Genomic DNA, 14,377 nt, shown 5'->3' with positions numbered 1-14,377 from the left:
GTCCCTGGATCTACAGGGCCGACCGGTCAGGATCCTGTCCGATAACACCACGTCAGTGGCGTAGGTTGATCATCAGGGAGGCACACGGAGTTCTGTTGCAGCGACGGGGGTCGCGCGCATCCTTTCGGTGGGCCGAAGGGTCCGTTCCGGCTCTATCGGCCGGGTACATTCCGGGAATACGGAATTGGCTAGCCGACTACCTAAGTCGCACTGCACTGGGCCAAGGAGAGTGGTCTCTCCACCCGCAGGTGTTTCGGGGTCTGTGCCGAAAGTGGGGCACTCCGGACGTGGACCTTCTAGCGTCCCGTCTCTATATCGGTAGGTGCCACGGTTCGTGGCCAGGTTTAAGGACCCGTGGGCGGACGCGTCAGGCGCGTTGGTGGCTCCTTGGGGTCGCTGTCGCCTACTTTACACCTTCCCTCCTCGGAAGCTTCTTCCTCGCCTGCTGCGCAGAGTAGAAGCTGTAGGGATTCTATCGGTCCTGATTGCCCCAGATTGGCCGCGTCGCTTCTGGTACGCGGACCAGGTGCGTCTGCTGGCAGACGCCCCCTAGCGTCTTCCCCTGGGAATTGATTTTCTGTTACAGGGTCCAATCTTCCACCCTGTTTCACAGCCACCGGCCTTAGCGGCGTGGCTGTTGAGAGCCAGGGGCTTAAGGACCGAGGCCTATTGGGCTCGGTGGTCTCTACCGTGCTGCCTGCACGGAGGTCTACCTCACGTAGGTTTTTTCCTCATACATGGAAGGCCTACTTCTCTGTGTGTGGGGAGATGAACTGGCACTCTCGTACATGCGTTGTGTACAGGATTCTGCTGTCTTTGCAGCAGGGAGTGGTTCAGGCTCTCGCCTTACGTACGGTTAGGAGCCAGATTTCTGCTCTGGCTGTTACTTGCAGCGACCCTTGGCATAGCACTCATGGGTGCGTGTGTTGGGTCAGGGGGTCTGGCAGGTGGCCGCTCCGGTGCGCCCTCCATTACCCCCATGGGACTTGAATTTAGTCCTTTCAGTGCTTCGGGATGCTCCCTTTGAGGACATTCGGGAGGTTTTTTGTTTTATTGTCACAAAAGGTGATTTTATTTCTGGTAGCAATTACCTCGATCAGACGGGTGTCTGTCTGTTCTGGCGGCCTTGTCTTGCAAGGCTCCCTGCTTGGTCATCCGTAAGGACGAGGTGGTGCTGCGGCCGCAGCCGTTTTTTTCTCCCTAAGGTCGTTTCGGCTTTTCACTTGGATGTGGACATTGTTCTTCCATCCTTATGTCCTCAGCCGAAGAACCCGAAGGAGGCCACTTTACATTCTTTGGATGTGGTTCGGGCCCTTCGAGTTTACTTGTCGGCGACAGCTCCGTTCCGGATGTCGGACTCGCTGTTCGTGTCTGTGTCCGGTCCCAGTAAGGGCCTGGCAGTTTCGTCGGCCACCATTTCCAGGTGGATCCGACGGATTGTGCTTCAGGCCTACGCCCTGAAGGGGCAGGCGCCTCCCTTTCGGGTCACGGCGCATTCGACCAGGGCGATCGGGGCCTCTTGGGCTTCCGACACCAAGCCTCTGTGTTACTGGTGTGTAAGGCTGCGACCTGGTCGTCGGTCCACGCTTTTTCAAAGTTTTATATGGTGGATGTGAGTGCATCTTCGGATGCCTCCATTGGCCGCAGGGTGTTACAGGCGGCAGTTTAAGGTTGGAGTTCCTCCGTTGAGTAACTCCGGTTTTTGTTTGGGGTGTAACCTGTTTTTGCTGTGTTATTTTTCCCACCCCTCGAATTTTTTTGACACTGCTTGGGGACGTCCCTAAGGTCAATGAAGGCTGTGTCCGTCTATGAACGAAAGAGAAAAAAGGATTTTTGTACTCACCGTAAAATCCATTTCTCTGAGTTCATAGACGGACACAGCACCCACCCCTCCTTTGTTTGTACTGCTTGTTACGAACTGAGGCTGCTAAAGCAGGGTGTGGGTTATGCCTGGGGGAGCCACGCCCCCTGGGAGGAGCAGCATGAAGGAAAGTTTTTAACACCTTAAGTGCTGTAGAATTCTGCCTAAATCTCCTGGTAGGAAGAAGCATAACCCTAAGGTCAATGAAGGCTGTGTCCGTCTATGAACTCAGAGAAATGGATTTTACGGTGAGTACAAAAATCCTTTTTTTTCCCCCCCCGACGGAATGTTGGTTCAAACTTGTGTTGCATACACACGGTCACACAAATCTTGTCAGAAATTGTGAACGTCAAGAACGCGGTGACGTACGACAAGCCGAGATCACTGAAGTTCAATAGGCAGTTCAGCTCTTCTGCTTGATTCTGAGCATGCCTGGCTTCTTGTGCGTCGGCATTGCATACAGACGATCGGAATTTCCGACAAGAAGTTTTCTTGTCGGAAAAATTGAGAACCAGCTCTCAAATTTTTGTGGTCGGAAATTCCAACAGAAAATGTCCGATGGAGCCTACACACGGTCGGAATTTCCGACCAAAAGCTCACATCGAACTTGTGTCGGAATTTCCGATTGTGTGTACGCGGCATTAGACTCATTGGCTTGCTTGGGGCACGGATCGCCGCTGCCGTTTCCCGCAGGAGTGGGGGCACCGTTTGCCACCGTCTGTCCATCCCCCGCATGTGGGAGATGGACAGTGGTAATCAGTGCCTCCACTTGCCGCCGCACCTTTAAATATGGAGCACCAGCTACCACTAGTGCAGACACTGCGCCAGCCTCCTTTTACTCTGAAATAGAAACTGGCGTGGGTGGCGTAGATAGGTCTGTTGGCTTCATTGAATGTGGAACGCCCATTATTATGATGTGGAAACCTTGGTTAAAGCCCCCCTAATGACTTTCTGGCTATAGAGGACATGACCAGCTTGGTCTCTAAATTATTAACTTACATTTACTGGTTTCATCAAGTTTTCCTCAAAACAGACATTGACAGAAGGTAACTTTTCCATCGAGCATCAGTCAGTAAAAAGGTGAGGGGAGGTAAAGCAGAACTATAAACACACATCTGCTGGGGGAGCCACACCCCAAGGGGGATGAAAGTGTCAACGAGATGGGCCCATTTCTGCTCAATCCCGAATTTTTCCGGAGGAAACTGAAACATTACACCACTGCAATCTTGTAACATTTTAACATCATTTTATTAGAAACCATGCAACATATTTTAATATATATATAAAAATACAGAAGTGCAATAAGAACTTTGTGTAGGTACAGAGGGAGGGGGTATGGTACTGTTCTATTCTGCGCCCCTGTTGCCTACGCCTTCCCCCTCCCCCTGACCGTCTATCCCCCACAATCCTGCTTCATCGGAGAGCTCATCATTTACACGTCAGTCTTTAGTGTCATGTCACAGCACATAAAAATGTTAGTTCAAACCACAACGATACAAAGCAACATCTTTTTATTTCATTTCTAAATGTCTTGGGAGAGACATTTCCGTAAGCTGCAGATGACGTGGAAGTTTGTTCTTTTTCTCGCATAAAAAGGAAGATAGACATCCCCCCCCCTCCTCCCCCTCCCATTTGGGGACTTATCATGGCACGCGGGCATCTATGAACCTTCCCGTCAAAAAACACCCTTAAAAACAAACCGTCGATCGGCAAATATTTCATATAACGTGCAATAACCAAAAGACGTCATAGCCAGGAGCGCCGGGCCGGCACCGCGGGACTCCTTTCCTGGCTTCTCACCCCCGTCTAAACCCCCTAAAAAAAAAAAAAAAACGGAAGTCGCCCCCCACGGAGAACCCCGAGCTGGGATTGAGGGACCTCTGTCTATAGAGAGCCAGCCGGTCCGAGGTGCCGCGTCGCTCCCGTTAAGTCACATACTCATAACTTTCGTAAATCAACTTTCTTCTGCCCAAATTTACCCTTCAATGAAGTTAAAAATAAAAGAAACGAAAAAACAAAAAAAACAGTCACAAGCGCTCGATATGTTAAGCAGCGTCATAGATGTAGGAAAGGCCAGTAGATGACTACGGAACGTGGACATCATGGAAGCTTTGCAGAAATGGTAGCACACGAAATTGCGCACAAATGTAATAAAGGAGTCCTGGAATTCTAGTTAAGACGAGTCTACGGCATGTGTGCATGTGTGTCATTTATATATATATATATATATATATATAATATACTTAACATTTATTATTAATATTAAATAATAACACAGGAACACAAGTCTCCAACAGGGCTGGTTGTGTCACAGAGCGAATGACGTGACCGGACCGGTGACAACCACCTTCTTCCTGGTCTCTGGCTGGGTGATGGACCGATCGTGTCTCGAGAAAGTCTGCTGTTCAGCAATGTTTTTTTTTTCTCCCCGCAGAAGCATGCAATCTACAGATTGTCGACATTTCTTTGCAGAACGTTATTTCACTTCCTCCCCGGAGCTCCACCCTGTACGATTCAGAAAAGGCCAAAGAAAATCGAACAAAGAATACCTCTCGGTTTGTAATCTGTTACCATTGGTCTGACATGCTCAATGTGCACTACCAGAAGATTACACTGCTAAAAAACAAAACAAAAAAAAAAAAACATTCATAGAAAGCATCTATAGATATAAAAAAAAAAAATATATAAAGACACACAATACACGAGAGCCCATCTTCCGGAAACGCCATGTCTGTCGCCCCATCACGGTAGCCAGACACCAGGTGGAGAGAGGCTTGGCGGACTGGGTCACCTCTTAGAAAGTGCAGAGCGTTTACTGGTGGGAGCGCGAGGGGCTCCTGGGTTTAGGGTAGCGGGAGATCGGAGACCCCTGGTGGAGGACTAGTCAGCAGTGGAGAAGTGGAGTCGGCAGGAACAGGTCCTCAGTATGATGAGTTATAGGTGGAGTGGAAGGGGTGTGGATGGAAATGCTGCGTAGGGAACGCAGACGCCATTCTCCGTGGTCCATCTCTCGCCGGCGGGGGGCCCAACCTCACATCAATCTGCAGTAAAACAGTGTGACGATTTCGGATGGAGAACAAGTGGGAAGGACAGATGTGGGAGTTGTACAGGGAGGAGATCAGACAATGAGACAAGATGGGAGACGACACCACAAATTCATCATTAGATGCCTGGAAAATAAAAGCATTTCTTGCTCAGATATCAATTACATTGCTGACATAAGCCTTGCTCTCCACCCCCCAACAACGGCAGCGGGGTCCTTTATATCGAGTGGCATAGTCTTAAGACCTCCTTCACACAGGGCGGACGACTGCAGCTATGATCCGCTTGCTCAGCGCTGGGATCTCTCTGCAGATTCCCGCTGAGCAGGCGCACGGTCTGTGTCTGCTCCGCTCATGCAGAGCGGACACAGACACCTCTCTAAAAAACAGATTGAATGCCCGTTTACACCCGACTGCCATCCTGTCCACCAGATGGTTAACGCATCCCCAGCAGTCTGTTTTTGGTAGATCAGATGTAGGCGGGTGTAAATCGACACATGTCCATTTACAGCCGCCATTCCATAGGGAAGAATGGAGGTTCTGGTCAGGTCTGCCAAGGAAAAAAAAACGGAGTGGCAGACCCGATCGGAACATCCGTGTAAAAAAAGCCTTAGAGACTGGTTTTGGATGTAAAATAATATTTCTACAGCACCCTAGATTTAGGATATCACCCATGGCGTAGCTGTGGCTCACCCACATTTAAACAAACATGGCTGTCCAAACTGGGTCCCCCGAGGGCCAGGATCCTTCCAGTACTCACCCCACCATAGCCAATGCTAAAAGAATACCTGCATCAGAACTTGTAGGGGCCACTGCTGATATCTTCTTCTAAAAATGTGCTCCCATCTGCTTTCATGCTGATCCAATGACTTCAATGATGGCCAATAAATAAGTAAACAAAGCCAGGAGGCAACCAACATCTTCAGAGGGCCATCAGCAATGGCAGCCTAAAATTATAGGAATCCCTTAAAGTGTGTCTCTCCCCCCCCCCCCCCCTTCAAATATGCAGTGCGACTGTTTTGGTCTAGGGCAGCCCCAGATGTTTTGGAACTACATTTCCCATGATGCCCATCACCTACACTGCAGAGCATCATGGGAAATGTAGCTCCAAAACATCTGGGGTGTCAAGGTTTGCCATCATGGGTCTAGGGGCATGGTCTTCAAACTACGGCCCTCCAGTTGTTCAGGAACTACAATTCCCATCATGCCTAGTCATGTCTGTGAATGTCAGTGTGTTACAATACCTCATGGGATGTGTAGTTCTACAACAGCTGGAGGGCCGTAGTTTGAGGATCCCTGGTCTAGGGGGATTAGATAGCCGAGATATACTCACCTAATCCGCCAATCTTCACAGTGCAAGACTAGTCCCCTGCCACTACATTTCCCATGATGCTCATCTACGCTGCAGAGCATCATGGGAAATGTAGCTCTAAAACATATGGGCTATACCCCGCACTCTACCGCAGTAAAGATACACTGAGAAGGGGGATAAGGGGACATCTTGTTACACCCATCGGAGATTTGCATTTTACACTTTTTAATAGTAAAACGGAGTTGATATAGTGAAATACAGAACTTACAACTCCATGTTCTATGTTTACATGTTGAATTTTAAAAGCAGAAAACTCCTGTCCGATTAAAAAGCCTACGAGATTAGCATTAGGCTTTTAAAATTCAACATGTAAAACAGTCAGACGAAGTTTTAAAGTGGAGGTCCACACTAAAAAAAATAAAATAAAAAGACCCCCAAAAAATTTGCAAAAAAAATAAAAGAATTAAGGACACTGGCGATTGCCAGCTCCACTATTCACTGGTTGTTAAGGACACTGGCGATTGCCAGCTCCACTATTCACTGGTTGTTAAGGACACTGGCGATTGCCAGCTCCACTATTCACTGGTTGTTAAGGACACTGGCGATTGCCAGCTCTACTATTCACTGGTTGTTAAGGACACTGGCGATTGCCAGCTCCACTATTCACTGGTTGTTCGGGACACTGGCGAGTGCCAGCTCTACTATTCACTGGTTAAGGACACTGACAGGTGCTGGCTCTACTATTCACTGGTTGTTAAGTGCCCACCCCCCTGCCAGTGCCATATCTCAGTGCCCGCCCCCTGCCAGTGCCATATCTCAGTGCCCGCCCCCCTGCCATTGCCATATCTCAGTGCCAGCCCCCCTGCCATTGCCATATCTCAGTGCCAGCCCCCCTGCCATCGCCATATCTCAGTGCCAGCCCCCCTGCCATCGCCATATCTCAGTGTCCTCCATCTGTCAGTGCTCATCAGTGCTACCCAATCTGTATTGTGCTTTGAGAAACTGTCACATGACATTAAAAAAGTATCGGTACTTGTACTTGGTCTTAAAGTGGTATCGGGACAACCCTATTAGGTATTGCTGCTGTGCGTTCTACAATTCTACCTTCTGTGTCTGTGAAAGTTCTTCAGGGGCAGGAAAACTGGACTCCCACCCATCAGGTATTGCGGCTGTGACTTGTTCTAGTCTGACGTAACACGTCCGTGTCTCTGCTCCTGAGGAACTTTTACTAAGACCCCATTACACACTATTAGATTTTCTGCAAATTTTTGTCTTCAGAGTTACCAAAACCATATAATAGAGGTCAAACCTTATGAGTTTCAATTTGCATGCAATCAGGCTTGCCCTTACACTACATGGTTTTGTTAAATCTGAAGACAAAAATCTGCAGAAAATCTAATGGTGTGTATGGGGGGTCCAACTCTCGCCTATCACTGCTTCTATCTAGCACATTAGCCCAGTGCGATTCTTACTTGTCTCTGGTATGACAGCATTGAAGCTCTGGATTTCCCTTTGGTTGTCATCTACAGGAAGAGTCTCCTCCACCGCATTTTCCCGTGTGTCTGCCGCTGTAACCTCTGTAGGTGTCACTAGGTCCACGTTCTGTGAAGGTACCAGTGGCTCCCCCTCGTTTTCCTGTACAAAAAAAAAAAAAAAGGAAAAAAAATAAATAAAATCAATGTCTTACTTCATTGCATCTTTTAGAACAGGAGCGGGAAATGTCAACATATCACTCCAAACACCGGTGTGAGCGAGATTCTCACTTTTGTGCTGTCCTGAGGCTTTGTTACTTCTGTCTTCTTCGAATTCACTTCAGATTTGCCATCGGCAACACCTAAGAAGAATGATAGAAGAGGAGGAGGTGTAAAATAGGGCTTCAAAGAACCACTACATATAGTGAAAAATATTATATTCTTTAACCGTATGATGGCGGTTAACCTTTTTTGTGGCCAGAGACATTTTTGCATTTTGTTTTCCACGCATTTAAAAAAGATATTTTTACGCCTGAAGATTTCATAAAACCTCCAAATATTTTCTGAACACAGACACCCAGAGAATAAAATAGTGGTAGTTGCATTTTTTTGTGTCACATTACTGCAAAAGTCTAGGGGAAAAAAAAAACCCACACTAAAAAGTGGCACACTCTAGGGCAGTGGTTCTCAACCTGGGGTCGGGACCCCCTCGGGGGTCGAATGATGATTTGCCAGGGGTCACCAAATCCTTGGCTGTTGCTGAAGCCCACGCCTCTCCCCGATCTTTTTTGCAGCCGCCCAGCAGAGCTGTGCATGGAGTCTGTGGCCGCCCAGCTGGGCTGTTTCTAGAGCCCGCGGCCGCCCACTCAGCCTCTTCGCAGCCGCCTATTTAGTTCACGGCATGGCTGGGGAGCAGAGACTAGAGGTCAGCTGACTGGTGAGGAATGTGAAAGGGGAGGGGCTGGAGGAGACCCCATCTCCTGATTTCAGCATAGGTGTCACTGCTACGAGACACCACAAAGTCAGAGACAGTGTGAAACCAGAGACACATTGAGTAAACACTACCTGCGATTATAGTTGCCATTAAATATCCCCACTACAGTTCTCAGATCAGCAGATGACCTTGATTGAACAAGAGCACCTAATTTGGCTGATCAGTACTCTCCCCAGCACTGCCACTGATCGCCCCCCTCCCCCCACCAGCAATGCCACTCATCCCATTTCCCCCACCCCCCACCAAGGAGTTGAGAAATGTTATTAAGGGGTCACGGCACTAGCAAGGTTGAGAACCACTGCTCTAGGGGCATCGGCCAGGCATGCTACCGTGTTCCCCAGGAAGGAAAGCAAGACCTTCCCCCGAAGGAAAAGCGAGACCTGCCCCCGATGGAAAAGCGAGACCTGCCCCCGATGGAAAAGCGAGACCTGCCCCCGATGGAAAAGCGAGACCTGCCCCCGAAGGAAAAGCGAGACCTGCCCCCGAAGGAAAAGCGAGACCTGCCCCCGAAGGAAAAGCGAGACCTGCCCCCGAAGGAAATCGAGGCCTGGGAAAATAAGACATACCCTGATTTTTCAGGAGGACTGGAAAATAAGACCTACCCCGGAAAAATAAAACCTACCCCGGAAAAATAAAATAGGGGATAGTTTTATTGCATTTTTATTAATATTATTAATTTTTTTTACTACCTACTAATGGCGGCGATCAGCGATTTTTTTCGTGACTGCGCCATTATGACGGACACTTCTGACACATTTTTGGGACCATTGTAATTTTCACAGCAAAAAATGCATTTAAAATGCACCGATTACTGTGAAAATGACAATTGCAGTTTGGGAGTTAACCACAAGGGGGCGCTGAAGGGGTTATGTATGAACTAATATGCGTTTCTAACTGTAGGGGGGTTTGGCTGTAGGTGTGGCATCATCGATTGTGTATCCCTAAAAAAGGAATCACGCGATCGATGACGCCGCCACAGTGAACGGGGGTTTACACACAGCTCTTCCCGTTCTTCAGCTCCGGGGACCGATCGCGGGACTCCAGCGGCGATCGGGTCCCGCAGCTTTGGACCTCGTCGCAGGTGCACGCCCGCGACCCACGGCTGGGTGCTAGCACAGGACGTACATGCATGTGCCCAGCCGTGCCATTCTGCCGACGTAAATGTACAGGAGGCGGTCCTTAAGTGGTTAAGTTGGGCACCAAAATAATTATACCTAGTAATGCTATATTTACCACTCAGGGATGGAATGGGCGATCTCATAGTGGTGGATAATCCGGGAAGCTCTGTGGTTATTCTCATCTCCCCCAAAAGGGGAAGGACCCGGGCTTATTTTCGGGGGAAACACGGTATACATACATAGTTCTAGTGTGCCAAGCTGGAACAATGTAGCTCTGTATAGAAATATCCATACTTTGAATTCCTTTGTAACCTAAAAACACGAAACCCATGCTTCTCTTTGTATATTTACCCGTCTTGTGCTTGGTGACGGGTTTTGATCCGTACTTGGCAGCAGCCTTTGATATATCCATTTTTTTGTTCGTAATCTGCACCTGTTAAAGGATAAAATGGAGCTATTAAAAAAAAAAACTAGACAATCCTTATCAGAAGTGGGACCAGCGTGTTTGTGCACTAAACAGACAACCCCCACACATCTACACACCCAAACAGAACAAATTCATTGTGTACAGAAACCGAAACCTGAAAAGGTAGACAAGGAAGAAAAAAAAAAGATCAGATCATTGGAGGTGTTTGGTTGAGACATCAGCAGCGAAAAATCCACCTACATTAGCAGGAATCAAAGCCAGCGTTAGCCGAGCAGGGCGCTCTTTCACCACCAATAATTTCAGATAGGAGGGAAGTGTACGGCAGAAAAACTCCGGCCTGGGAAGCTTTAGGATGATAAATCGGTGCAAGCAGAACTTCCTCAAATGCTGAAGTGAAAGGTACATAGGCCAGCAAAAAGACTAGAATGAATTTAAATTGGAAAAATTTTAACAAATTAAAAAAAATTGGAAAAATTTTAACAAATTAAAAAAAATTGGAAAAATTTGAACAAATTAAAAAAAATTGGAAAAATTTGAACAAATTAAAAAAAATTTGAAAAATTTGAACAAATTAAAAAAAATTGGAAAAATTTGAACAAATTAAAAAAAATTGGAAAAATTTGAACAAATTAAAATTGGAAAAATTTGAACAAATTACAAAAATGGTAAAAAATTTGAACAAATTAAAATTGGAAAAATTTGAACAAATGAAATTTGAACAAATGAAATTTGAACAAATGAAATTTGAACAAATGAAAATTGGAAAAATTTGAACAAATTAAAATTGGAAAAATTTGAACAAATTAAAATTGGAAAAATTTGAACAAATTAGGATTGGAAAAATTTGAACAAATTACAAAATTGGAAAAATTTGAACAAATTACAAAATTGGAAAAATTTGAACAAATTACAAAATTGGAAAAAATTTGAACAAATTAAAATTGGAAAAATTTGAAAAATATTGGGGAAAATTACATTTGGGGAAAACGGTTTGACTGTCAGCGGTGCTGTAAATGGGCAAAACTGTCAGACAATGTTTCTTATCATAAAGGAAGAATGAGGATTCGGTTTTCATCTACAGGCGTTTAGTCTCCACACCGGGAGGTAGGTTACCAGCCAGGCTAGACACGGCCTCCCAGCAGCCGGTTTACAGCAATGTGGAGAAGTGCTGGGGAGGGAAAAGGGGTGCAATCTACAGCTAATAATTGCAGCAGACTAGCAATCCAGCGACATAAACATCTGGTCTACTTGGAGTGTCGGTAAACCCCATTTAAAGGGTCTGTCCTTCCAGTTCCGATTTATGATTCAACTCAAATTTATGGAGTATGTTGCACTTGGTGGCTATCTCATGATCAGCAGAGCAGGTGTTCAGACTCGGGAACTCAGCACAGAGACGGGGTGGGAACCCCTCATAACGGCCACAGCAGGTGTACAGACCCGGGAACTTGGCACATGGATGGTGGGAAGCCCTCATAAGGGGGCAGCACAGTGGTGTAGTGGTTAGCACTTTCACCTAGCAGTAAAAGGGTTGCTGGTTCGAATGTAGACCACGACACCATCTGCCTAAAGTTTGCATGTTCTCCCTGTGCCTGCGTGGTTTTCCTCCAGGTACTACAGTTTCCTCCCACACACTAAAGACATCGTACCGGGATCCTACGGGGAAAATGACCGCGTTATATCAAGATGCAACTCAACACAGCAGGTATACAGACCCGAGAACTCAGCACAGGGATAGGGGAACCCCTTATAATCAGCATAGCAGGTACACAGAGCCAGGATCTTTACCACAGGGATGAGAGGAGCCGGGATCTTTACCACAGGGAGGAGAGGAGCCTTCTAACATTGGGTACAGCAGGTGTAAAGAGCCAGGGACCCAAATATATCCAATCTAGAGAGCCTGACAACCACAGGAAAGCGTGCATCTTTGGTCAGTTTTGACTAGCCTGGTCTTTCACTATAAACCTTAAGGGGGATCCCCAGTAAGGAGTTCTTCTGCCGCAGAAGTCATAGTATTAGAGCCTGGCATGTGTGATAGGTCTAGGACAGGATGCATCAGTGAAGACAGAGGAAAACAGGAGAGGTTGCCCCATTACTCACATTGGCACTGCCAGTTTTGTTGCTGCTGGATGCAGGCGGGCGGGCAGCACCCGCAGATGGCTTTGTAGAATTTGTTACCTGTAAATAATAAATTGTTTAGCTCGTTCTCACAGTGGGGTGACTGACTGCAGGGGAAGCAGTATAGACAGCAGGTATTGATAGTATAGGTAGATGCAAGAGTAGAAAAAAAAAAAAAAGAATTCTCAGTGTCTTCCAGTCAGTATTGTGTCTCCAGGAGTTCTACGTATTCAGTCATTTAAAAAGATAAAATAAAAAAATTTAAGGAGCCGAGCTAGACCTTCACATTCACCTAGAAGCCAGAAGGACCTACTGGCTTGAGAATCGGACAACTCAGAACTACTGCTCAGCGTGAATATAAAACATTCCATCTATTCTGGAAAAGCTTTTGATATTCACAGATACATTATTATATTATATACAACTGAACCTTTTCTATTCAAGACAGAAACTAGTTTTAGAATGCTTCAGTAAATGGTCCACCCTTCAAATACAAATTATACACCAGAAACATGATGTATGAACGTCATCAAAAATAATAAAAATAGATAATCATATTGCCCTACCACAGGGTCCAGACCCCATCCTGGCTCCACTATGGCCTCAAACCATGCAGCTCAAACCTGCACCCACCAGCGCTTTGCCAAATCTCAGAACACCAGATTACTTTTAGACTTGCGTCGCATCTTGATTGTGCCATTCCAATATACAGCCAGCAGGGAAAGAAAGATCTGTTACTCTTAGAAAGGTGCAGACCTCACGCATCCTCAGGTTGCAACCAATTGAATCATAAAAAAAAAAAAAAAAAAAAAAAAAAAAAAAGATGACTGGCTCTGGTTCCTCAACCAACCATCGCTTACAGCCGAGCCATGTGCGATAGATAGGGCACATACAAAAGATGCCAATATTTTTAAAATACTGGAATGGAGTTCTTTTAAATATCATAGCTTCCTGTACCAATTGTGTTTTGTGTGAGAAGAAGAAAGAAGAAAGAGGAAAAAGGAGGAGGAGAAGAAAGAGGAAAAAGGAGGAGGAGAAGAAAGAGGAAAAAGGAGGAGGAGGAGAAGAAAGAGGAAAAAGGAGGAGGAGGAGAAGAAAGAGGAAAAAGGAGGAGGAGAAGAAAGAGGAAAAAGGAGGAGGAGAAGAAAGAGGAAAAAGGAGGAGGAGAAGAAAGAGGAAAAAGGAGGAGGAGAAGAAAGAGGAAAAAGGAGGAGGAGAAGAAAGAGGAAAAAGGAGGAGGAGAAGAAAGAGAAAAAAGGAGGAGGAGAAGAAAGAGGAAAAAGGAGGAGGAGAAGAAAGAGGAAAAAGGAGGAGGAGAACAAGGAGGAAAGAGGAAAAAGGAGGAGGAGAACAAGGAGGAAAGAGGAAAAAGGAGGAGGAGAACAAGGAGGAAAGAGGAGGAGGAGGAGAACAAGGAGGAAAGAGGAGGAGGAGGAGAACAAGGAGGAGGAGGAGGAGAAGAAAGAGGAAAGAGGAGGAGAAGAAAGAGGAAAGAGGAGGAGGAGGAGGAAGAGGAGAAGAAAGAGGAGGAGGAGGAGAAGAAAGAGGAAAGAGGAGGAGAAGGAGGAAGAGGAGAAGAAAGAGGAGGAGGAGGAGAAGAAAGAGGAGGAGGAGGAGAAGAAAGAGGAGGAGGAGGAGGAGGAGGAGGAGGAGGAGGAGGAGGAGGAGGAGGAGGAGGAGGAGGAGGAGGAGGAGGAGGAGGAGGAGGAGGACGAGGACGAGGAGGGGGAGAAGAAAGAAGAGGAGGGGGAGAAGAAAGAAGAAAAGGGGGAGAAGAAAGAAGAAAAGGGGGAGAAGAAAGAAGAAAAGGGGGAGAAGAAAAGGGGGAGAAGAAAAGGGGGAGAAGAAAGAAGAAAAGGAGGAGAAGAAAGAAGAAAAGGAGGAGAAGAAAGAAGAAAAGGAGGAGAAGAAAGAAGAAAAGGAGGAGAAGAAAGAAGAAAAGGAGGAGAAGAAAGAAGAAAGGAGATCGAAGAGGAAAGAAAGGAGATCTTAGAAGAAAGGAGGAGATAGAAGAAGAAAGAAAAAATATCAGCAAAG

General features: G+C 46.6%; 1 protein-coding gene across 20 annotated transcripts in view; it reads right to left on the bottom strand.

Moving 5' to 3' along the window:
- Positions 1-3,090: 3,090 nt before the first annotated feature.
- The window catches only part of MAP4 (microtubule associated protein 4), a 253,956-nt gene continuing 242,669 nt past the window's right edge, over positions 3,091-14,377 (bottom strand). For 15 of the 20 annotated variants that reach the window (XM_040355307.1, XM_040355319.1, XM_040355309.1 and 12 more), the window contains 5 exons: positions 12,323-12,400; positions 10,150-10,231; positions 7,978-8,048; positions 7,687-7,849; positions 3,091-5,031 (listed from right to left, as the gene is read on the bottom strand). In XM_040355307.1, the coding sequence (XP_040211241.1) occupies positions 5,024-5,031; positions 7,687-7,849; positions 7,978-8,048; positions 10,150-10,231; positions 12,323-12,400 (402 nt within the window). In that variant the 3' untranslated portion in view covers positions 3,091-5,023. The remainder of the gene's footprint in view (positions 5,032-7,686; positions 7,850-7,977; positions 8,049-10,149; positions 10,232-12,322; positions 12,401-14,377) is intronic. The other 5 variants (XM_040355322.1, XM_040355323.1, XM_040355315.1 and 2 more) reach the window with 2 other exon arrangements.

This window comes from Rana temporaria, chromosome 5 (assembly GCF_905171775.1).
Source record: "Rana temporaria chromosome 5, aRanTem1.1, whole genome shotgun sequence".
Taxonomy (NCBI): Eukaryota; Metazoa; Chordata; class Amphibia; order Anura; family Ranidae; genus Rana; species Rana temporaria.
This window is presented reverse-complemented; position numbering and strand designations above follow the sequence as displayed.